This window comes from Anser anser (genome assembly GCF_964211835.1).
Source record: "Anser anser genome assembly, chromosome: 7".
In the NCBI taxonomy this organism is placed as follows: Eukaryota; Metazoa; Chordata; class Aves; order Anseriformes; family Anatidae; genus Anser; species Anser anser.
The window spans coordinates 22,771,139-22,795,967 of record NC_139727.1 but is presented as its reverse complement, the minus strand read 5'-3'; the positions used below and the strand labels follow the sequence as shown (position 1 = coordinate 22,795,967).

The window sequence follows — 24,829 nt, the reverse complement described above, 5'->3', positions numbered from 1 at the left end:
CCAGGATATTCTTGGTTCGTTGCCATTAACAGGTTTTAGGATAAGGTCCCCCTAAAGGAAAGACGATACCCAGAATGAACAAAAATGGTACCTACCTGGTATCCACCCATATGCCTCATCAATTTTTCACTCATTGGGCTACTGTTCAGGATGGAGTTCAGGACTTTGACAGCTGCATACATTGTGTGATCATCACAGGCCATGGCAATGAGACCCAGGAGAATGGAAGGGCCTCCAATGAAGTTCAGGCTAGTAGCTGCTGGAGAGGACTTGAACACTCTTACCCCTAGGAAATTGCAATATTATTCGGTCAAGAAGTTATACAGACTACATCTGTTATAACACAGAGATAGATAGGCCCAACTCTCAAAATAAAAGAATACACGAAACATTAAAGCATCGTGCATTTACCATATTGGCCCACAGCAACTGATCCAATAGTCCGCGAGGAACCTGAGAGGTGTCCAGCAATATTTTTAGCCAGGAATATTGGAGTTGAACTGTCCCGAGAATTAATCCCAATCTAAAACAGATCAAAGACATTCTAGGAAAAACTGTCGAAATACTAGGAAGACAAAAAGCAACGAGCACAGGCTCCAATTCTTTTTTACTTTTAGAATATGAAAAAAAGTGCTCTGCATATGAAAACCAATATTTTTCTTCCAAGTTGATTGTTTGGACAAACATCAACCCACCTAAAATATCCCACAATTCATCACTTTGTCATGTGAAAAGCAGGCCTGGCACAGGCAAGAAAGCAATGATAGCATCTGAAAGGTCATTGTGAAGGCTTTAAGGAAATCAGTTATCCTTAGACCTCAAAACTATGGCATCTGTTGCTGTTTCAAAAAAGGCTTTCAGCATTGTGTTCACGCTATCCAATCTATTTCTCTCTACAGAAGAAAACTAAAACCATGAATAGAATAGAGTTAAGGAATGGGAAGAGAAACTCAAAAAAAATTACCGAAGGTATGGAAATAAGAAAAAGTCAAACTGTGCTGAGGGAAACTAATGAGAAACAAGGGAAATTATGTTAAAGACAAATGAGGAGAATGTGTGACCTCTTTGGCAACCAGCCGGCCATCCACTTCATTGCAGGAGTTCTTTATATCTTGAATTGTAGTGAAAGATGAGCACATAGCATTGATTCCAAAACAAATCTTCTCTTCTGCCACCAGCAGTGTAGGATTATGCTCACTGTACTGGTCCTCACCTAAAACGAGAAACTATAAACCTCTGAGGGAACTTTGCAAACTCAGCATGTAAGACAGGAGAGAAGCAGCTGAAAAATAACTGGAGGACTTAACTAGAATCAGAAAAATCCCTGACTCTGCAACCCACCCCATGGCAGCTTGCCAGCACAAGCACCAGAAGATGTGCCTGGCTTGTCTCTTCTCGTGTCTGCTTTGTGTAGATCCTACATGCTCTCCCAGTATCTCTTGAAGCTCAGAAGTCCAGAATAAAACTTTGTTCACACAATACAAACAGTCTGGACAGAGAAAACATTTCAGAGGCCTTCCATGTTACTGTGAACTTTCTCAGGGGTACTAGGAGCTAGGATTCATGTCAAAGAAAAAAGGAGAGAGGAAAAAGTTCAGAGCTGCTAACTGATAACATGTGGGAAGTTTCTAAAAAGTACCAAGTTCAGCAGCTTAACAATTGTATGAAATTATCATGTTTTTCTTTAAAGAAAATTTTATTCCTGCTTGCACTTCAAAAAATAACGTGTGCCTTGTACACAAATACAAATCTTGTATTTGATAATTTCATAAAATGGAAAAATAGTTGATCTTTGAAACCATTTACTAATGCTTGAGACAGCCCTTAAAGGGAAACAGTTATCATGGTATTTGGGGGTTTTGTGCCAAAACTCTTCAGAATTTCCATTTGGAAAGTTTCTTCAGGTGTTTTGATGGAATAGGGAGACACTAGATATTGTCTCATTCCTACCTCTCTCCCTCACGGGGTGGGGAGAGAGAGAAGAATCATTTCACAAAGATCCGATTATGTCTTATATAGTGACCTGTAACTTCCCAGCACCAGGGCATTGCTGGAATCAGATGGCCACAATCCATGTTTAGTACTGAAGTCATCCAGGAAGACCAGCGTGCAGAGAACAAGTACCACACACTTCATGAAGACTCAACACTTCAAAAATCAAACCCATCTGACTTCTATCAGTATTTTTATTATTTTAGGGATATATTTGTGATGTAATTTTCTTTCAACACCCCCCCCCCCCCCCCCCCAGATAACTGACTTGGAGACTTTTTATTTATTTTTTAGTGTACAGACATCATCCTGAAGGAGGACTCTCAGACAGTCTTTTCACTTTGTTTTAGGCCAGAGCTTCACCAGGTGAGATTATTCTGTTCTTGTCAAACAGGAGATCATCCCATTTCACCCTTGATTTCTAGTCCAGAGGTGAATACGCTACTTGTTGAACAGTAATCAATAAGTGAAATGTTTTGTCTGCCTGTTTAATAATTGAAGCTAACAATATGCTTTAGTTAAAAAGCCTCTTCATTAAACAGAATGTAACTTATTCCTCTCTCTCTCCTCTCCTTTACTCTGCAGGCATTTGCAATGAAAGCAGATGCTTCTTCTTCTGCCCTGTCTCAGAATGTCTCAGTTACAAAGCTGCCTTTTTAATATTGGTCCAACAGAAATTGCAATCTTGCATTTCAAAATGTTATCCCTTTTTATTCTCCAGCTTTAAAAATCAGGGTTAAACTGCTTCTTGATTCTTACCCTTTCTTTTCCTGCCCCATTTACAGTATGTTACAAGACCCTTATGGTATCCTCCTGCAATCTTGTACAACACCTATTAACACAGAGTTCCAGACTTTTAGGGAGAGCTTCAGGCACAGCTGTAATTCTAACAGCAGATTACAAAAAAAAAAAATCAAAAGAACATTGCCCTGAAAAACAAATAATGCCAGAAAAGAATTATTGCATACCTTGAAGCTGTACTGCTTGGAAATTGCTGCAATATCGTGGGCCAAGCTTATTAATCACCTCCATGGTTTCCACGGAAATGGCTTCTTCAAACAAGTATGTGGGGCCGAGGCGCCAGGTCAGGGAGGACTTCTGTTTCCAAACTCGAGGAGTAGCTATGTACCCATAGACATCAACAAAGGAAGAGGATTCCATGGAAATATAACTACCTGGTAAGGGCTGGAGATACCGCATCTGCAGCAGAGGAAGAATTCACCGAGAGAATTCAATGCGCTCAGGGTTCCTTAAGGTCTTTTTCCCTAGAAGGTACTGCCTGCTTGCCCTTCCCTCCAAGAAGCCTCACAGTTAGCTGTGTAACATGATTATCACCATCTACTGTTTAGAATTTGGACTTTCAGAAGTATAACAAGCATAAGCATTCTGGAAAGGTCAAAGCTACTTCTTTTGTTTACAGAACACAGTAAAAATCACTTCCGGTGTTGTCAACAAACAACCTTATCCAGACTTATTTTTCCTGTTCTTAACTTAGTAACTCAGACTGACTTTCAACGCAGGAAGCCAAGTTACAAATTGCACCTTGTATTAGCCACTCAGAGAATAAAGAGTTTTTGAAGAGCGTAGTGTCCAAGTGTTTCAATTTGCTTTAGTGAAAGCTACGTAGTCTAGGAAATAGGACCATTTATTGTTTGTATCAAAATAAGGATTCAGTCTCCTCAACCGAGTCTTATTTTGTTTAATGCAAACAGCTGTTGTAGGAAGTAGCTAGATTTTTTTTTTTTTGAAAAGAAACCATATAGAAATTCGTGCTTAGCCCAGTCTTTAACAACTTGCTGTTAGGATGAGAGACTCCTAGCACGTGCCACTCTCTCACAGCTGAGATGTTGGAGACAGGGCTGGTCAGTATTAGGAGGCAGGACTTGATACTGGAATGAACAAATATTATCTCTGATACAACATAGTATACTCACCCACTCCCTAGCCTCGTCAACTCAGAAGTAGCTTTTGATATTTTTAACAGCCTTTGTGTAATTCTGATTTCTTACACAATCTTTTCTTTGCTGTAGATATTAAGAAGGTGTGAATCATGTCAGAGACCCCAGCACAGGGACCATCTTTTATTTACTAAATGCATTTTTTTATTTATTATGAGCTGTTTCTCTTTATGTTAAACACATTTGCTGTGAATTCTTTAATCAATTGCAATGCTTAGGCCTAGTTTTATTGATGACTTTCAGTCTCATTTGAAGGAAGGCAAATTAAATTAAATTTTCATTCTTGAAATGGATATAGGTCCCAAAAGGCATTTAGAAGACAGATCATTTTTCTCAAGTATGGGAAAGAGAATATTTGGAATTAAACAGGTTGCTTTTACAAGGGAAGTATAAAACACACAAGTGAGCTTTGCATATGTCGAGACTAACTTGAAATATGGGAACTGGAAAGAAGAGACCAAGGTTACAAGATGTAATTAATAAAAGGTATCTATTTAAAAATAAAACAAAAAAAACAACCCACACCAACTAGAGCTGCGAAAAAAACAGGCTACATTTTTAAAGCTGCCAGGCTCCAGCACTCAAAATCCATAAGTCAAATCTCAGTAATTATTTGAGATTAGCTTCAAAACCAGAAGCATGATGACAACATAAACTAAGGGTTCTTCTCATTTGTCCTTTAGATTCTAAACCCTTCAGGTGCATTTTGTATTGTTTTCTCATGTCTTGTGCAACCAGAGAAATCTTTAATTCACCATTTTTCTATGTGATAACTGTGGTTTTACTTCTATGTAGAAAGAAGATAGCAACAAATGTACAACTGCATTTCATGAACATAACCCTTAGTCACCTGTAAACTAGGTAAACACCACTCTCAAACTGAGTGTAACTGTTGGCAGTTTTGAGTGGTTATTTCCTTATCGGTGGGTGAGAGAGAACAAAGAAAAAAATAGTAATTCAAAGCATCAGTATACACTGATATACTTCTGAGCACAAACATTTCCTCATTTGTTTGTGTGATACATCTTTAGTAAGCAAATCACCATACTTTGAGTCTATTGTGATTACACTGAGAAGACACGGTATGTGTACAGGGATTCCAAAGTGAAAAGCAATGATCGGCAAACGCTCAGCTGTCAGACACACGTTCTATGTAGAAAGTCCTTACCTTCGCGGAGCCAAGCGTCTGACCATTTATATATGCTGACACAATGCAGCTCTTCTTTGCTTCCTTAGCAACTGTCACTGTGAGGTGATGCCACTGGCCAGTGACCAGCATCTTGCCACAGCCAAACTGGACTTGCCCTGGAAATAGGGAGGGATTTAAGACCTCACCCTCAGGTTCCATGATATCTGTAACGAGAACAGTGGACAGTCAACAGTACTTACTGCCACACAGAACAGGCAGGAACTAGCTGTTTCCTCAAGTCCAGTCCCCACAGCTTTGCACAACCATATAACTGACGTTCAAAAGTTTTCCTAGAATGTCTATGAGTTTTATCATATATTGCATACTACAAGATAATTCTCAATACCTACAGCAAACTTAAAACTGAAATACGACCATGAATAACAAATGCAAAAGGAGTTCAAAAGAAAACCAAAGAGACAGAAAGTGTCATTAATGTTCTAGGTTTTTATAAAAAGAGAAAACTTGTTAATGAAAAAAATCCAGATAATCACAGGACATGAAACTGCAGCTTGATTGAGAATAGCCTCACCAAGTGGCTGGAATTCTACTTCCTCTGTGGAAATGACCAAGGAATGGTCCTGAGGGGAGAAGCTTATTGCAAAACAAACAAATTCTTGCTCTGTTCTTGCCATGTGCCTTACAACAGTGAGGAAACGGACTGGGTGACTGTTGTGCACTACACCAAACTTGCTAACCAGAAACCAGCAGGAGAGAGTCAGACCACTGGAGGGAGGGAACATTCTAGTGCCTGTAGACAGGAAACAAAAGGCAATTAGGAAAGTGGTTTCTCTATGCAGATATTAGCAAACTGCTTGCTGCTTCATTTGTAGCCCAAATCATGTAAGAACCAACATTAGAATTTGAGGTTTAATTTCTCATTTTTTTTCTAGATTTTACTGCCCATCTTCAATGTTATAGAGACTGCATATGCAAGTGTGTGTGCACATATAAGTGACCTAAAATTGACTGATGAGAAATGATTGCTAGATCTCTGTTTCACAGAGCTCATCACTTGGGTAGCACTGAGCCAGAAACAAGTTTTATGGAATCCACAAAATTCAGGAAGCAAGAGGTACAGTATGAATAACCATTTTCCAGTACACCAAATAGAGGATTTTCATCTATAGGAGAATCCCATTTAACGTTAAGTGACACAGTTTCTATTCCTTCCGTGGGAGACTACCCTAAAATCTGGTGGTTCTTACTTGTTAAGACTGTTTTCTTAGCGCTTTGTGTTGCTAATGTTAATGTATCACACTATTAAGTGGCACCTGATGTTGCATTTTGGAAAAACGATTTGTACAGCTCAGAGCTGGACTGGGACACAGACAGAAGCATATTGAAGCACACACAGTTTAGTTGCTACCATTTCTTACAAACAAACGCCTTTAACTGGCCTGAAAACAAAACAAAAAAAAAAACAAAAAACAGTACATTCAGAAAGCTGTGGTAAGTCAGAAAGTTCTTACCCATGCCAATTCCACCTGAGACAGATTGCTCTGCTCCTGGGCCCATTACAGTGGCCAAAGTAGGGAGGAACAAACACCTACAAAAGCAAGGAAGTACCCATTCATCAGAAACTTAAACTCATCCCTGAATGTCACCAGTGACTTAATACTGTACAGTCAAGGTAGCAAGGAAGAGTCTATGCTAACAGCAATAAGGCAATGTCTCTAGGCCAGAAAAGCTGGCAACATTGCTTCAAGGAAGGCAGCTATAGGGCACAAGGAAGAACTCAGATGAGAGACGTAACTAGCTATGTCCAGAATAAGGGCTTGAGAAGACTGCAAAGCAACTAATGAAGAAAGCAATAGCAGTAGTACCCATATCCTTCCATGGACATGTCAAATTCCACAAACGATGGAGCCAAAGAAGTGCTGCAGAGCTGGAAGTTTCGTGGTGATGTCATGGAGATGAGACTCATTGCGGTCTGGAGTGCCAATGCAGACCCCTTAGACAGCCAAGGGGAGGTACTGAGAGGCACAACTGTCTGAAGAGCAGTTTTATTGTCAATTGTGATCCCCTTTGAACCTACAAGATCAACATAGTGCAAAAAGAGATCAGTGTCTGCACTACTTTTTTTAAAATCACAGGCTTTGCCCATATTCAATTCTTCACTGCTAAGATCTAGTGTTGATCTAGTTGATCTAGTGTGATCTAAGATCTTGGAGCCAGTCATAGCTGGAACCAGCAATTTCCTGCCATTACAGACATCTATCATCCAACCACAGTATCAGTAACAGGCTGTTCATTGAGTCCTTACCTTCATTCAAAGCTGCTTCAGATGAATCACTCTCCTGACACGAAAGTACTTTAGTCCTGTTTGTGCTGGGCCTGGAAGGTATTGATGAAGGCCTTCCCAACCAAAGAAATTGCCTGGAAAAACAAAACAATAAAAAAGAAAATACAATAAATACAGATACTTGGGAGTCACAGCAACCATGCAAATACAATTCAGACCCTGGGAGATCAACTTTATCATTGGAAACCAAATTTTAAAGACATCTGAAATAAAACAGAATGAATGCTTTCCATTGCATCATCACAAATAGATGTCTTGCTTTAATACTTTCGCCTTTCAAGACATCTTATTGAAAAATAAAAAAAAACAGAAGTTTTATTTTTTCAGCAATACTTTTGTATTACTACCATTTTTTCAGGGGAAAAAAACTATGGATTATTTAAAAAATGAATTTGTTCAATTTTTTATTAAAATAAATCCACTGCATATCCAAACTTCATCTGCACTTTTATCTTTACAAGGTACACTTCGTGCCTAGCATCTGTGAGCATTAAAGGAGAAAGCACATCTTCAAAGTAGAAACAAGACTATACTTTATTTCTGTATCTGTCATTATTGATCTGAGCTAAGAGACAGTTACTTCAACTCTTCAGGAAAGTTTCTCCATATGAATATATGGATATATGAATATATATTTCTCCAGGGGAGAATAATCCTGAATCACCCTAGTGTTTTGCAGTTACTTAGTTACCATTCATAAATGGCTTTACAACCCTTGCAGAGATGATTCAGGAGACTACAGACTTATACCATTTTCAGTAATTCATTTAAGCATATAACCTGTGACTAACAAGTCAGAAATATTAAATGAGTCTTGAAACTAAAAGTCTTGCTGAATATGGGCACTACATGAAGTGTCCAATTAAAATACAGACTTTACAAAAATTTGCACCACTAAGGGAAATTTGTTCCATTAAAAATAATCTGATACCTTAACACATCTGGCTCAATAGATTGTGAGGCAAGCTTCTCAAAAACTCTCGTGAGGGGCAGATGCAGTGGATGGCTCTCATTGCGGAAGGCATCCTGACAGGAAGCTATGATAGTGCTCAGCAAGCCAGAACCACACATCACCTGGCGACTCTTCTCTGACTTCACCAGGGACTGGATATGATCAGCCACAGCACACTGGATTTCCTGAGAAAGCTGAAAGACAAGGAACTGAGGTCAGTGACCTGGAACTAAAACTGTACATGGTGACTGCATTTGTTTTTGCAGTTGCTGAGTCTCTGGGTACAAAAATCTGGCCCCAAAAGACACCTCTAAGGCAAAAGGCTCAAGTGCAACTGCATGGCTATTCTATAAAACTGTGCATCTGAACAGTCTGGATATATCCACAGCTGAGTAATTGCTCAGCTACCCACAGCTGAGCTTTCTGAAAACACCACTATGTTAGTGAGGGATGTCAACAATCACCTCTCATGCAAAAGAGGGAAACACCACCAAGGGCAGGTTATTAGGCATAATTTTCAAGACCAACACATTTACTTAGAATGTATTTAACATGGGGAGTCATGCTGACATATTCTGTTCTTCTGCACTGTTGTGAAAGCACTGTTGTTTAAACAAAACTACATGTAGCAAAGTCCTGAAACAAAAACACTTTGTCTACATATTTTGCTGAATTGATGCTTTAATTCACTATTGCTTCTTAATGGTCTTAAATAGTTTTTAAAGAAATCTTTAAGATTTCTAAGATTTATTTTATTGTAAGATTTTAAAGAAACCCTTAAGAATTTCTGAATTTTCACTATCTTTAGAACAATTAGTTCCCACTTAGGAAAGAAGCCTACTCCACTGACAAGACTAGGTTTCTCTCAAAAGTAACTATGCAACATATTTAAACAAATCTTTCCATTATTCCCCATCCTCAAGAGCCCTTTGGCTTTCTCACACACTCTTCAAGGAAATATCTATACACATTTTTAAAGAAAAACAGACAGTGGCAGACACAGATTATGACATTTGGATTCAATTTTATGACACAAAAGAGAAGCAACTTCACTGGATTCTGCACACGCTAGTTTATTAACTGTAAAGAGCAATTCAGCTCTTTTGCATGTAGACCAAACTTTGAAGAGCTCAAAACCAGTACAGGACAAATTCAAAGCTGAAAAGTAATTTCTTTTAAAAAGTGCTCAACAACCAAAAGCGTCAAGTGCAACACCTGGACAACAATAGTAGTGCATCATGTGTAAGATACATTGGTTTTGTAAACACAACTACTGGTTTTGATACCTGAGGAGAGAGTTCTTCAGATAATCTTTTCTCCTGTCTCAGACTGTTCATTTCCAGTGACATAAGTTTCAATGTGCATCTAATTACATGCAGAAATCCTCCACCAGACTAAACCAACATCATTCTTCTTCTAAGGGGAGGAATTTATTTCTACTGTGTATCAAAGCCTCAGTAACTTTTTGGAACTTTAAATTATTATTTACACCATTTTTGACTGGATGAAGGAAAGTGTCTGCATATATAAAGCCATGAGAAAAGGAAAAAAAAAGAATAGTACAAGTCTTGATTAAGTGAAACTACTAGTTTACTCCAAAATAAATCCAATAAAACCGTAATGGCATACAAAACATTGATTGTTTTCGTTAGCTTAGCAGCTTTGTCAATACCACTATTGCCTTGTTTTGAATAAAATGTGCTGTTTTCATGGATCTTAGTTCCAGTAAAATGAGATATCAGTGGAAATACTAATGGTGGCCAGGAAACCAGGCTGTGTGTTTCTATGTGCATGGATTGATTTTCGTAACACATACCACTTGCACCACGTGAATCAGGATATTGAAGGTGCAATCAGAATGCAGTTGGGCTCACAGCTCTGCCTCAAATTTGAGGCTAAAGGGCAAAATGTCACCTAGCAATTTGCCTAGTCTGCTTAAGTAGTTCCCAGATTCTTGCTCCTAAGAGCCCATAGTTGCAAAACTTGGTAGTTGAATTCAATTCATTGTTACTCCTCTTCAAAATGATCACGTGATGTGTAAGATGACTAAGAACTTTGAACCTTCAGTGGTGGGGGTTAGTTTCAAAAGGATTTTCAATTTTCTTAGGATTAAGAATGATACGTCAATAATTGAGTGCATAATTGGAAAAAGACGACACTTTTCAACCTTGGAGCACCTTTCACTTGAAAAGCTTGAAAAGCTATCAGCCCCCAAAGAAAATTAGAATTAAGTTCTAACAATACTGTTTTAATTTTACTAGGCATCAAAAGTAGATTTTTCAAGAAGTTTGAAGTGTCTCAGGGCTTCAAATTATGCTTTTAAAAGAAAAACGTAGACACCCATGAGTTTAAAACCCATTGGCGATAAAGAGATTGGGTCTACTTCCAAAAATCAGTTGTGTGTTTTACCCTTTAAAACGTTATCAAAAATAAATCATTCCAAAATTCACCATAGTTAAAATGATCTTCAGTACAATTAGTCAGGAATTCTGGGCTGAGTCCGTACGTCTTCAATCAAAGGTATGCTACCAAGATTTTAGGATAACTTCAGAGACACTGAATGCTTTTTCAGGAGAAAGTGCACAGCAAGAGAATTGGTACAAATAAAGTGGCAGGCTGTAGGACTGGAAGCACAATAGGAAAATTGCTGTTACCAAGCTTCAGAAGTTGTTCTGTCAAGGAACAAGCAAGCAAACTTCTTACTAAAAGCCCAAAAATAACCTTGAAAAAGAACATGTAGAGAGGCTATGCATTTAAAAAATAATAATAATAAAAAAAGAAAGCTGTGCTGTAATCAGAATAGGTTAATAAAAGAAAAAAATCCTCAAGGGGACAAGGCTGAAGCAAAGCTTGCAGAAAAGTGCTCAGGGGAAAGAGCTGACCTTCAGCTGCCAACCCTGGCTAGAGAACCTGCTGCCAGGGTGTTTGTGGTCCCCTTCTCCTGCCAGGGTTCTGGTCAATTCTCCCTTTCTCCCAAAGCCTTGGCAGTGAAACCCAAAAGGGAATGAAGTTCTAGCCAAAAACTTGAGGAACTTCCCTGTGCAGCTCACTGCAGTAGTTCAGGAACTTGGTGTGGTATTAACATTTACATTAGCAGTAGTATCATTAATAGGTGTCTAAAGGCCGACAAATCTCAACTGTCATACAGCCTTTTGCAGGCCATATATAACAGTGTTAGAAACCTGTTAGGGTTAGAATGAATTACATTTTTAGGAAGCGTAAATATTTGGAAAGTGTTATGTTCTTAACATCTGCAGTAAGAACAACTTGATTTGGTTAACTTTAAGACAGAGATAAAAGACCTCTTTCTAACAAAGTTGCTAAGTCCTTATTGAACTATTTTAGTTTTACAACAGTGAATATGACAACAGTTCATCATAGAAGAGACATGGATAAATAGAGAGGATAAATCCAGCTGTGGTAGAAAGAATATTATTTAGCAAGAGTGTAGTGTATAAATAATTTACATAATGAATGATGCGATAGTTTTGTTGTGGTTCTTTTTGTTTGGTTGTTTGTGTTGTGGTTTTTTTTGGTCTGCATTCACAAGAAGACCCAAGAAACAAGCCAGGAAGATGACGCAGAACTGAATCATGTTTTGATTCTCGTTTACAAATTTCTTGCCTTTCTCCTCCTGGCCTTGTGAGATCTAGGAACTCTCCTTATCTGACATTGCAAAAAGAAAATATCTGGCGTAACACTTGGAAATCTTAAAGTCATGGTCCAAAATGCCAGACAAGGAGATACGTCCAAGGGGAACTTTTAAGGTAGAATAAACTATGAGTGTCCTGAGCCACAGAGTTAAAGTAGATGTTAACCTGTCTGACTTGTACTTAGTTTTCGAAACACATGATAATGCCATCATTCATCAGTGAACAGGAAACATAAAGGAAAATCTGCCTTGTATGTTGTTAAACTGTATGTAGTTTGATGGGAACTGCCTTAGATGTACTCACCCTATGTATGAACATGAGCAATAACCTCTAAACACTGACTACTGACTCAAAGACTGTCTCTTGGGGGTTTTAAGGCTTTTAAGCAAGTGTTCATACCCATATGACATTCAAATCATTTTTGATCATATCTAGGAATGTGAGCAATAAACAACCACAAATCTGTTCTCAGCTCTTACTTGTCATTCTGGACAGTCAGAAAAATGGTTGAACTGCAAGACCATCTGTTTTGCTGTCTACCACTGTTTTTTCTATACCTACATGCTCAGCGTTGCTTCAGCCCATTATTGCTTAGGTCTGACAAAGGTCACCAAGCAACAGCAACTTTGGCAGGAAATGGATATTATTTCTGAGGGTCAGAGTCAAAGTACATTAATTTTATTGAGTTCCATTAACGTTTCTCTAAAGGCTGTGCTTTCTCATTGCCATTTCTGTGAAAGCAAAAGATCTGCACATGATTTGCACATTCTGAAGATTTTTCCAGATGAATTCCAAATAGGTGGGCCTAAAAGATCATTTATAGCTCTAAAACAAGTTGAAAGAGATGAGCTACTAACTGTTCTTCACCATTGCTCCTAAAAAAAAAAAATATGCTATTTGACTCAGTCCTAAACTCAGAGCAAGAAACTCCTTTGGATTTTTAATTTAAAATTGAATGAAAATCTTCAGCAAGAAAGCTTTATCCACAAAGAAATTATTTCATCTCTCTTAACTGCCACATTGCAGCACTAAAATAAAGAATAGCACTGTTTGGTACAGAGGGAAATTCAAAGGGTAATTCCTTCTTTTACTAAGACACTTAGTTCCACCTGTTGCATCAGTTCTTGCCTGACTTGCATTTTCCAAGGAATTTGTTTCACAAGGGTTTGTGCAGTGGCATACATTACAAGGAAAGGTATTTAAATCCAGCCTTTTGTGTCACTACCTGGTAGCATGAATGAGCTGCCCGAACTATGAGACACAAAGTTCCAATCATTCTCTCACCTGCCTTTAAACAGAATTACCAAGAAAATCTTATTTCCTCTATCCTTTTTGTGGCTCATTTGATGAAAAAATCTTCAGGCCGTGTTAATTCCTACTCCAAGTCCAAGGACCCAATGTAACAGTTGTCCCAATTTACCCAATGCAATCCTATTCACAACAGCAATACTAAACAAGAAATATCAACAATAATTTCTTGTTGGCAAAGAAAAAATGAGCAAGAAATGATGGAAAAAGATGAATGCAATTAAATACATGACTGAAGTATCTCAAATTTGTGCTCCAGTCCTTCAAATTTTTAAGAACACTGCCATCTACTGAGGATCTGACAGACTAGACTCTCTCTCACACAACTCAGCCATAGAGCCAACACAGATTCACATTCTTGATGGCACTCTCTCTCATCCAATTAACCATTCTACTTGTTTATCAGGAATTCATTACTGTAATTATCAAAATTTCAATAGCTGCTGCCTTGGTTCTGCTACACAGAGTTGGGACATGCTGGCAGTTAGTTGCACTCCCATCTTCCACAACTCTGGATGAAAAATCTGGTTTTATTTCAATCCCTCTGCACATATTTTAACCATATTCAAGTATTTAAGACAAGATAGCAGATGCAATGTAGGCAGTTTACTTGTTCAGAGAGGGTGTATCGGAGGCCAGACAAAGCAAAACAGAGTCTAAATTAATTGTAAGCTTATGGACTGTTAGACCTAAAGAGCCAGATTGTTCTGGTTGCTAGATCAATTAGCAATATTTTAACATTTTTCAGTGGACTAGTTCTGTTCATTCCTTGTTATTGTTTATCTGAATTTATAACAGAAATCAAAGCCCAACTCATCCAAGATTGCAAACAAAAGCCACACACACAAGACACCAAGACACAGGTAGGAAACACTGATTGATTTGAACAAAATTCACAAGGACCCACTCTCAGACTTACCTGAGAGTGTCCCTCTTTGTACAGCTTTGGCAGCAGTCTCACCATAACACAGACAGCACCTGGATGTACAATGACACAGTCTCTCGTTTCCCACCTGTAGGAAAAAAGATGCATAAGACTTATAATTATCATTAACTGCAGCAAGGAGGTTATAACCAAGGTTCCAGCAGAGTACAGTATTAAACCTGTGTAGCAGTAACCAGGCTTGGCATTTGAAAATGGAGAAAATTTGAAAATGTCTCAGCAAACAATACAGATGACCTGGAGCAGATGGGAGCCTCCTGGGAGTAACAAAGACAGGGCATAACCTGTTCATGATCTCATGTGTCAGGAACCTGCAGGTTGAAAGATGTGCAGCAGCCTCTTTAAATAAACTTTACCTTTGAAGGTACCTGAACTACAGAGAACAGACAACCAGAGGTCTCTGTGAGGCATCAGCCCAGAGGTATCATATATTTTTTATTTCCAAGCAGTTTGTAACTTTGGTCAGACAGTAACTTCAGTGCTTTCAAACCAAAACAGCAAGATGAAAATATGAGACAGCCTTGATGAAATCAGCATGCCACCCTTCCCTTCTAACACCAGAATCTACTTAAATTAGTAAAAGAAAGTTATGTATCTGAGCTTCCCCATCAGTTTTCACTTTCACCATGCATCACCTTTGCACACTCAGGCACAGGAAAGAACTGAGGCATCAAAGCTACCACAGAGAAAACTTGCTTATGCCATGATGCAGGCTAGAGGTCAGATGTACCTCTAAGACAAAGGCACTTCATAGCAGTAACTCTACTCCAGGCACTGCACGTTCATCAGCATGTTCACAGAATCATCAGTATTTCTGGGTGCACCTCTGAACTGGAGTTGTGATGTGCACTGTTGGAAACATCTATCCCAAAAATATTTTATGAAGAAAGCACAGGCAACATCTAACATCCATAGTTAGACAGAAAAAATAAAGCACAACGTGCTTTCCAGTCTCTATAAATCAAAGGGCATAAGTAAAAGAGCAAGCATTAAAAAAAAAAAATTGTACGAGGGACCTGAAAGGAGGGTAAAATGATGTAAGTAACACCTGTTAGCCATGCCCGAAAAAGGCTTATCTGATACATCAGAGCAGCAAGTAATATGTAGCACACTGCCACACAGTGACAAATAATTCTCACTGCACCCTCAAGGCAAATACCAAATAACACTTTCAAAGCAGTTGCTCGTTTGCTCCATTTTCTGTGTAATCGATCAAAATCAGATCTGGTATAAATACCTAAGAAAACAGTGACTCCAGTGTCCCTGACCAGCATCACACTGCTCCCCTGTCAGCACTGGACACTCACTCCCTTCAAGAATATCAGATAAGCATATCCTTTCAGTCTTATCTCCATCCCTCTCTGTGGTTTTCCAAGAGGCCTTCGTTTTCTGGCTTGTCTTAGCAGAAAAGCTGCCTCCATGCACCACCTCCTCACCCTTGCAAATACCCCAGTTTCAGGACTATCCAGTCAGCCCCATGATACCACTCCCTTTACCCCATCACTGTCACTGTGTGGATCCCAAATGCACTCTGCACTGACTGTTACTTAATGGCAAGACAAGAAAGAGGGCCTGGGGACAAAACTAGATGCCACAAAGAACCTGAAGAGCCATTAGCATAATCTGTGCAACGGCAGCTGCAGCAGCCATCCTGCTGGGGTGGGAACAAAGAGAAGCTTTCCTCCCAAAGAGAGAGCACCCTCACTAACACAGCTTGCAGCAAACCATCTCAAATCCCCAGCAGCAAGAGGAAAAACGGGAGGTGGTTCAAACAGTAACACAAGAGCAGGAACTCAGAGGGCCATTTTTCAGACAGGAATGAAAGGGTGAATTCCCCCGTTACCCAGCAGCTTGCAGCATCATTCACCACAGGACAGTGTAAGAGGCTAAAATACTACCCAGTTAAAATGGTGATATTCCCGTGTCTGAGTCACAGGCTCCTAGAACTACCAGATCACCTCCTTTCTCCCTCTTCAGGGGATGTTAAATCCATGTCACAGGACAGGGCATCACAGGCCACCTACACTGGCTGCACTCAAGTTCCTCCTTTCAAACTGTCTAGCTCCATGCTGAAGCCTTTTTCAGGAGGAAGTGAGAGTGTGGAGTACAGCTAGGAGGAAGCTGCATAAGAGGAACCACAGGCTTGAAGGAATGCTGGGAACTTGATTTCTTAGTTTTATTTTCAGAAAATTTACTGCTGGAAAAGGATACAGGCTGTACATCATGAAAACTGACAGCTTGCTAGAATATGTTCTGCTGTTTGCATACAGTGATGGCTGAGGAATAGTCTAAAGCAAGGGCTGAAGAAATCTCCCAGTTATAAGCACTGCACCCAACCTTTTTAAGTGTAACTCCAACCAGAAATGTTTTTGAGAAAAAGACTGGGAGATCCAAGATAAAGCTGCAGACACAGGAAGGGGCAGATCTCACAAATTATGAAATGCAAATAATTTAGAACTGATTCACAGCTGACAGCTACATCGATCTCTGGTGTAGTCTTTCCTTCCTGCCATACTCCACTAGATCTGGCATGCAGCATGACTATTCCTTTCCCAGCTTTCTCTATTTAAGCTGTACAACTAGATGAGCCAGTGTGTGCATGTGTGGGCACACACCTGGGCACACATAAATCAGGGAGCATTTAAAACAATTTAAAAGCTTTTATTTTTAATATATGAGGTGACTGGAAACAGCTACTCACATCATTAAAAAAGTCAAAATTGATTGGGGGATGTTCAAGCAAAGACTAATTATTAGTTGCAAGTCCCAACAACCCTCCTTAGAATCCAATCCTGCTCACACATTGCGCGTGCCAGAACCTTCAGCTCTAACTGGGCAACTCTCAGGCTTCTGTGTCCCACTGCTCCACTAAACATGTACGCCCTAACATTTACCACCATTTACCTTTCAAAACAACGGGATTTCTGCTGTCTGAAGGCCTGGAATTTGGGACTGTATGACTGATTTGTTTGGTCTAGGGAAATGTTGCCACACCCTGCCTTAGTTTACTACCATATAAAATGCAGATACCAGTCTTACTATTATATTTCCTATAGTAAAATCAGGACTTACTTCTCCTCAGGGTTTTCCCATAACCTGTATGCCGAGGCAGGTAATTTGTTGACTAATCTTTTGAAAGCAACAGGATGTTCTTCTTGAGCTTCAGGTCCCTCCTGATCATCTCTCGATGGCTCACCCACCTCTGGTTTTATCTCCTTGAAATAGCTCTCCAGATGGAGGGTTCCTTTGACCATATGATCAAGAAAATTCAAAATCCATATGCAGTTCTTCAGCCATGCTGGGAAAGGTTCTGAGGAGCAGAAAGCTGCATCCAAGAATTCTGCAAATGTCCTTTTCTTCTCAAGGCTCAGAGGGTTTTGCCATTCTCTTTGTGTCCAGAAACAACCAAGTGACCCAAGATCCTCTGCCATCTTTTCAAAGAGGCTGTTCCTCTGAAAGAAGTCACTGTTTACAGGGTCCAAGTGCAGGGCTGCTGTTATCCCCTGAAGTGTGTAGAAAACAAGCTCCATTATGCGATTCTGTCCAACTGCTGCCCACAGCCCAGATGGAGGGTCCTGCAAGGCACCTTCCATGTCTGAGAGAAGAGACAGGAGTCCATTGAATCCACTGCAAGTTCTGAAAGCTGAATGACTTTTGGGACTCTCCAATATTCTCAGGAGTGACTATAAACATTGGGAAGAAAGGAAACAAAAGAAGCACTTTAAAAAAGGGTAAAAATAAGAATATTTTTAAATTGCAAGTTTTTAGCAAAATTCTTTCACTGAAATTTCACTCAGAACAGAAAAAAAGTTAGTCAAAGGTAAGGTCACCACCTCACATCTTTTCTCCTCCTCCCTTCTCCCATGTACCCACAGAGTCAAACATCCTAGATTCATACATACCCTCAGGAGAAAACACACAGCTTGAGAGGTGAGGAATGGTGCTCACAGGAATAAAGTAAAGAAAAAATTCCTGCATTACATAGCTTAGCTAGTTTGGCCAGAGATACTGTTTCAGACCTTTGGCTAATCTCTGATCAGACACATTCAAGAAATCTTGAGATGAAAAAAAAAAAAGTGACAAAGCATAGCCCAAAGAATACAGCAAGCAGTAGGCTCTCCTCATTAAGAAAAGCAACAATTCCCATTCTCAGTAGACTTATTTTTAAAGTCTGCACAACGCTTTAGAAGAGAAACAGTCATGAAGAGTCAAATCCAAAGACAACAAAGTTATTAAGTTTTCTCTAACTTCTTTGGGCTTAAAGCAGGATATAAGTGAATGCCACTTGACAATATTACACAGGTATAAAACCCAACCTATTCCACTTGTAAATTTGAAATGCTACGGGCTTGCCATTGCAAAACAAATCTAGCAAAGATGTTAAGAGTTATAGCAGTGGAAGTAAAGTCAGTGGGGAAAAAAAAAAAAAGGTTGTGAGGAAGCAGTCTAGTGTATTTGAATGCAATCCACCCCAGATTTGGGAGACGTTCAACAATTTATTTTGTAAAGATGATGCTCTTTCAGGCACTGGGGAGCTTCCAAATTTGAGTCTGTATCTTTTCACATTGGAAAGAAATTCACTTTACAACCTGGTGAAGAGGAACAGTTCTAACATGTGTATCTCCCAGAAAGAGGATCTAGGACTGTGAGAAAAGGTTGCCAGAACTAGAGGGGGAAGGGAAACACCGTTACTGCCATTCAATTTTGTATGATAATGCATCAAACCAGGCAGAGACTTCTGAACAGGGAGTAAATTTAATAACTCAAGAGTTGAAGTTATCAGGATGGCTTTAACACATTTCAGAGAAGGTCAACAGTAACCACATTTCCTCCAGCTCTAACTCAGTTAGAATTTAATCGCCTATGAGTTAGTATTCCTCTGTCTTGAATCTATAAAACTGATGTCTGCTGGAAACCCCCTAACTCAGTTAACGTTAACAGAATTTATTTCACATTCCATTATTTGTTATTCCTCATAATTGTCCACGTGCCACCCTGGAATACGGCAGTGCTAATTACATTTGGGCTCAGGCTTTAACAGCTAAATATATATTAGCAAATCAATCTGAATTTGTGTATAACACAATCACAGTCCCAATGGATGCAGATAATAAATTCATTTGCTTACATTATGTTTTAATACAGTTATCATTTGTCAGAATTAGACACCGAAGCTACATTTATTTTCATATTAGTTTGGACACTGCACTCAACTTCTCCACAAACATTGTTAAACTTTACTGTTTCAAATCAAAGCTTTAAAATGTGACAAAATTTAAAGTAACATAGTTCTTTTATCACAAAAACAGCTGCTATATTGTGCTAAAAGGTGAATTCTGTTCACACCTGGTAGAGAATGCAGAATGAAACTTTAAATTAATTCTTACAACACTGCTGCTTTTCAGTTTGATGTTTATGACCTAAACCAGAATAAAGCACACTGATTCTTTCCCCTGCTTCAGTTGCTTATGGATCAGACCCTCCATAAACATCCATAAGAATCCTCCTTACCATGAACTCACCTCTGTTTTTCCCCTAACACCGGTGTATGCAAGAGATTACCAAATTAAGGACAGCAAAGCTACAACCTTGGAAAAGTATCAGAATCAAGCTGTTCCATCTCATGCCTACCCTGCCCCCTCCAATCTTACTCTTTTACCTCTTCCCACATCCACCCTCCACATCTCCATTTTCATTCACATTTGTTTGCCCTTTCTGTCACATTACATATAACCGCACATACAACGGTGCCCTAATATTTGCCACCTCCATTTCTCTGTCCTGTGTTACTATTTAAGTTCATGGTATTTCAGTCTGATACTGAAGGAAGGTGCTGACCACACAGACGGCCCCCACCAAAAGTCAAAGCGCCTGATCTACCAGAATCAAAAACTGGTCCGTAGCTCCTTCCTCTTCAGCACTTACCTTCCTGGAAAAACACAGTGCTGGGGAAAGATTAAGAGCAATTTGCCACAAGCCAACCAGTTTCCAAGAAAACATCAACCAACTTGGAATCCATGTTAATTACCTTCAGCAGATCTAGCTTCAGATTTAGTTCCCCTTGAGTAGAAGAACAGAGGGCTCCAATAACAATGCTCATATATTCTTCATAGTTGATGACTGACAGCTGCTCCAAGATGCTAAGAGTAGCACTCCTGTAGCACTCGTCATCCAAAAATATCTTGATGTATGGCACCATTCCATAGTCCTTTAAAACAACTGGGGAAAAATACATTATCATTTGTTACTTAAAGGATCCTTTGTTTGTAGTTTTTAGAAGCAGATTTTCAGTGTTGGTGTGCAGTGCCACATTTCTACAAATACAGCGCGAGAGGCAGGAAAGAAAAGATTATTAAGCTAATGGACACAAACTGAAGAGGACAAGAGGGGATAAAATCACGGGATGATCACAGTCTCTAACCATCAGAGATGACAGTTTCCCAATTCAATAATGCATGAAAAGGTGCCTAATTAGTTTTCAGCTTAAACATTCCTTTAGTTTATGAAGCAGACTTGTCTTTGAGGCAGTTTGTGATGATACATTTGCATTGTGTAAGATGTTGCAAATGAGGACTCTAGAATTCAATAGTGAATTAAATGAGCGGATTCCAGTATTCAGAAGATTGTTTTTACTCCTGTATTACTACGTCATTTTACTATGTTCCACAAGACTCCCCATACAAACGTCTCTCTTAATTGTGCCAATACTGAATGTACAAGTGTGATCCATCATGTCTCTGATCATGTCAAGATTTCACATAATAGACACCATGGAAGAAAAACATGGATGAACAAACAATACATAAAACTCTCACACACAATTTTGTTTTCCATGAGTAAAGTTTACATCTTCTGTGTAAATGTTTTAGGGTCATCCACATGGATGAGGGAAGTAGCACAACTACCAGGGTAAGTCTCATTGTGGAGAATGTGGATATCTTTACCGTATTTCTGGTGTAACACTGTCATCCCTACACCTCCCACTGAAGCACAAAAGCCAGAAAGTTTGTTGGTGCTCCTGAAGAGGCATCGTGACCACTTATCACCAAGTATCACAAAGGCAATGCAGTCATGTCATTTCTTACCAGTGTTCCTTACAGACCCCAGAGTAAGTGCAGCCACCATCTTCAGCATGACAGCATTTAATTCCTTCTCAGTGCCTTCTTCTGGAGCAGGCAGTTGGGTTCCAGCTGTCAGTGTATTAGAAGTAGTAATAAAATTTATACAAGATGTAGTTAACTGTAGCTAGATTATCATAAACCAAAAAAATAAAACCAATTCTCCAGCAAATTCTAGTTTAATTAAATATTATTTGCAGACTACTTGAACTCTAAAGTGAGCAGCAAAAGACAGCCAGGGCACTGTCTAGCAATCAGGTTTTAGTCTGGAATTGGGAAACACAGGTATGACTCTAGGCTCTGCATCCCAAACTCTTGCATAACTATAGACAGTACTAGTAATAGCTATGTTTCTACTTCCCACTTATATAGCTGATGTAAAGTGACCTGTTCAGTAATACCTAGCAGGAGCACACACAAATAAAAGAACATTAGAGCTTCTGAGCTGCAAAGTGGAAAAATATAGCAACAGATAGTACATAGATAGCTAAACTAAAAGTGCAAAGCAGAAAACGTCTGCATGTTTAAAGGCAAGCATTTCCAGAATCAGACAGTGTAAGATAGGGGGTTGGTTTTGTTTTGTTTCTGTTTTGTTTTAAGCTCTAAGGCCCTGAAGTTTGCAGGCAATTTCTAGAAACCAAGAGAGGGAATCCGTGATCCCTTCACACAGTGTGTTCCCACTTGCCCCTCTTCATCTTTTCATCTGAAGTTACAAATTACCTAACTATTCAGTCACTCATTCTGTACAATTTTCATCACTAAGTGATCTAAGGCAGTAAAATACACCAGCCAGCTGATAAACGGAAGAGACATACAACCGTTCTTGGCAACTTATCTTGACGCTCTTTAAGTACTGCCATACAAAATTCTAACTCTCTGATATCAAGAACTCAAAGCTGAGTTTCCTTGCAGGTAATGGGCATCCACACGCTGGAACTTCTGTTGCAATTACTATTCTGTTACTATTCTGTTTGTTGCTTGGAATAAACATATATAAATTATTGCAGAAGTTATACCAAGTACTTTGGGTCCCTCCTCTGTTAAATGACTATTATAATGAAATTTAAAGGCATTTCCTGATTCATACAGCACAGGCAGTTTTAACATGATTTAAAATAGTTTAAAAAAAAGCTTTTAAATATGTGAGCCTTTACCAGAAGTCAGCTATACCATACAGTTACCACACATGGACCGTTACCTTCCTGTCAAATAACTATATAGGAGATAGCTATATCGGATACCTATATCACTACAATCGATAGTAGTAATTGTGAGTACTGTACGTCCAAAATTCAAGAAACTGCCTTCCATCATCAGTCCTCAGGACTAAGTGCTGTTTTCAGAGGAACTAAGTTCCGTGAGAAGCTTTCTTTCTCTACTATCAAGCTGGCATCTCAGAGGATCCCAAATCAAGACCAGTTTAGAAATGCAGGATGAATGGTACCCTTCCAGAGTAATTTACTGTACGTCGGTGAAGAACAGTACATGAACTGTTTAGGATAGTTATAGTTTCATTCTGTTCACTAAGAATTCAGAGAGGACCTGGCTTAGCATGACAGAAACATCTAAAATTTAAAGTTAGGCCAGCTGGCTTCCAGACATAAATCTAGCTACTCAGTATATTTTTTAATTGATTGCAGAAAGATGTATTCTTTCTTATTGATATACCTGCCTCAACAGTCATCTCGAATGACAGAAGTTGTACCTGACTTCCTCAGGATCTTGGCTTGCTTCCTCAAAAGTGCCAGCAGTAGGCCTAATAACCCTGAGTCCCGGAATATGTCGCTGAATAGTGGATCCTTCTTGGTCATGCTGAGAAGACACCGGAGAGCTGTTAAAGTGCAGATTGGCACTACATTTTCCTTTATCAAATACTGAACCTTCTTCAAAATTTCATGGGGAATGTAGGACAGGTCTAGCACTATTGACTCCACCAGTCTGAAAAATTGGACCTGGACTGGGTGTGGTTTGAAATGGATTATGTCAATAAACTTGTTGATAGGTTGTAGTGTCCATTCCAGAAGAAAGAAGTTCACCATGTTCCAGGCCCATATGGTACCAATTGCTCCTAAGATTCTTCCACAAAGGTGCTGATCATTACTTTTCTGAAAAATGGACTGCAACACCTGAAAAGCCTGGAGATTTTTCACTGTCATTCCTGCAAGAAAAACAGGTGAGATCCCCTTTTGTGTTTTTTACTTTTTCTCCTTTTTAATCATAAATAGAATTGACTTTTTCATCTGCAAGCACTTTAACTATTAACGTTCAATCACATCTGAGACCAGAAACAGGAATCACAGATATGAAGAATGAGACTGGGAGGCACATCCTCCACCTACAACCAGACCATCCAACTGATATGGTCAGTTCATTTTGATGTAGGTAACATTCAAGCTTGTAAACTTTAAGCATTTCCTCGCTCTTAAGAGGCATACTGAACAGATTCCCCCCCACCTTTTTTTTTTTTTTTTATGATCCACCTACATATCAACATGTATATACTGTACCAGAAGACCGTGTCCGTTCAAAATCAAAGTGCGGTAATTGCGGGTGTACAATATTGCCAGAAACTTTCAGTTCAGTTTTTCCACAGGTTGTAAGGCAAGTCAGCATGTCCAGAATCTCATTCAGATAGGGGTCTCCTTCATTTTGCTGCAACCCCTCACATCTAGCAACAAAGTTGAGACAGTCATGTGTTCATGCCTTAGTAATACAAACTTTTTGGACATAGCAGCATATACTGAATCAAACATAAACATACCATGTCTCTCCTAGGTAATGAAACAGTTTGAGCTGTCACCCCAGATATGTAATAGTTTAGACCTAAGACAGCAACTGCCAAAGGGCAGAGACATGTTCTTTTCATGCCATTCTATTCTGTACCGCATAGAGAGGATTAATTCTTAATGAAAACTGCAGTATCTGGGCATGGGTTAGTGGCAGAGCAATAGATACTATAAGTTAGGAAAGTCTTTCAGAAAGAAAACAATGTTTTATAAGCAAGGAGAAGAATGGTGAGGGAAAATGCTAGCATTCAATTTTAGCAGGGAAGAATGTGACCTGGTGGGGAAGAATATCCTGTAAACAGAATTTTCTTTATCTGAAGAACAAATTCCAAGCATCAGAAAAGAAAAAATCTGGCAAAGAAAAAGTTCAGTGGAAGCTCTCAGCCTACCCTTTGCTGCCAGTATATGCTGGAAAGAGACAAAAAACTGAAGCCCTGAGCATCTGTATACTATTTCTGTCTCCCCAGCCTAGTTTTATCAGTTAAAAAGGAGTGAGACAGTCATAGCCCTTGCTGATAAAGATCATGCTTCTTCCCTTATGTGGATAGATTTTCTTCAGAAATAGCCATCTTTCAACACAACTTATTTAGAAGAGAAAGCTAGACACTCCATGGTAACTAAAGAA

General features: G+C 39.2%; 1 protein-coding gene across 4 annotated transcripts in view; it reads right to left on the bottom strand.

Annotated features, from left to right (window-relative positions):
- Window positions 1-24,829, bottom strand: part of WDFY4 (WDFY family member 4) — a 134,379-nt gene that overhangs the window by 89,913 nt on the left and 19,637 nt on the right. For 3 of the 4 annotated variants that reach the window (XM_083843360.1, XM_083843361.1, XM_083843362.1), the window contains 16 exons: window positions 23,926-24,086; window positions 23,124-23,576; window positions 21,386-21,490; window positions 20,329-20,519; window positions 17,373-17,983; window positions 14,277-14,370; window positions 8,376-8,590; window positions 7,406-7,518; window positions 6,966-7,173; window positions 6,612-6,688; window positions 5,672-5,890; window positions 5,119-5,303; window positions 2,961-3,192; window positions 1,062-1,213; window positions 412-523; window positions 96-286 (listed from right to left, as the gene is read on the bottom strand). In XM_083843360.1, the coding sequence (XP_083699486.1) occupies window positions 96-286; window positions 412-523; window positions 1,062-1,213; window positions 2,961-3,192; window positions 5,119-5,303; window positions 5,672-5,890; window positions 6,612-6,688; window positions 6,966-7,173; window positions 7,406-7,518; window positions 8,376-8,590; window positions 14,277-14,370; window positions 17,373-17,983; window positions 20,329-20,519; window positions 21,386-21,490; window positions 23,124-23,576; window positions 23,926-24,086 (3,319 nt within the window). Of the gene's footprint in view, window positions 1-95; window positions 287-411; window positions 524-1,061; window positions 1,214-2,960; window positions 3,193-5,118; window positions 5,304-5,671; window positions 5,891-6,611; window positions 6,689-6,965; window positions 7,174-7,405; window positions 7,519-8,375; window positions 8,591-14,276; window positions 14,371-17,372; window positions 17,984-20,328; window positions 20,520-21,385; window positions 21,491-23,086; window positions 23,577-23,925; window positions 24,087-24,829 lie in introns of those variants that run through there. The other variant, XM_083843363.1, reaches the window with a different exon arrangement.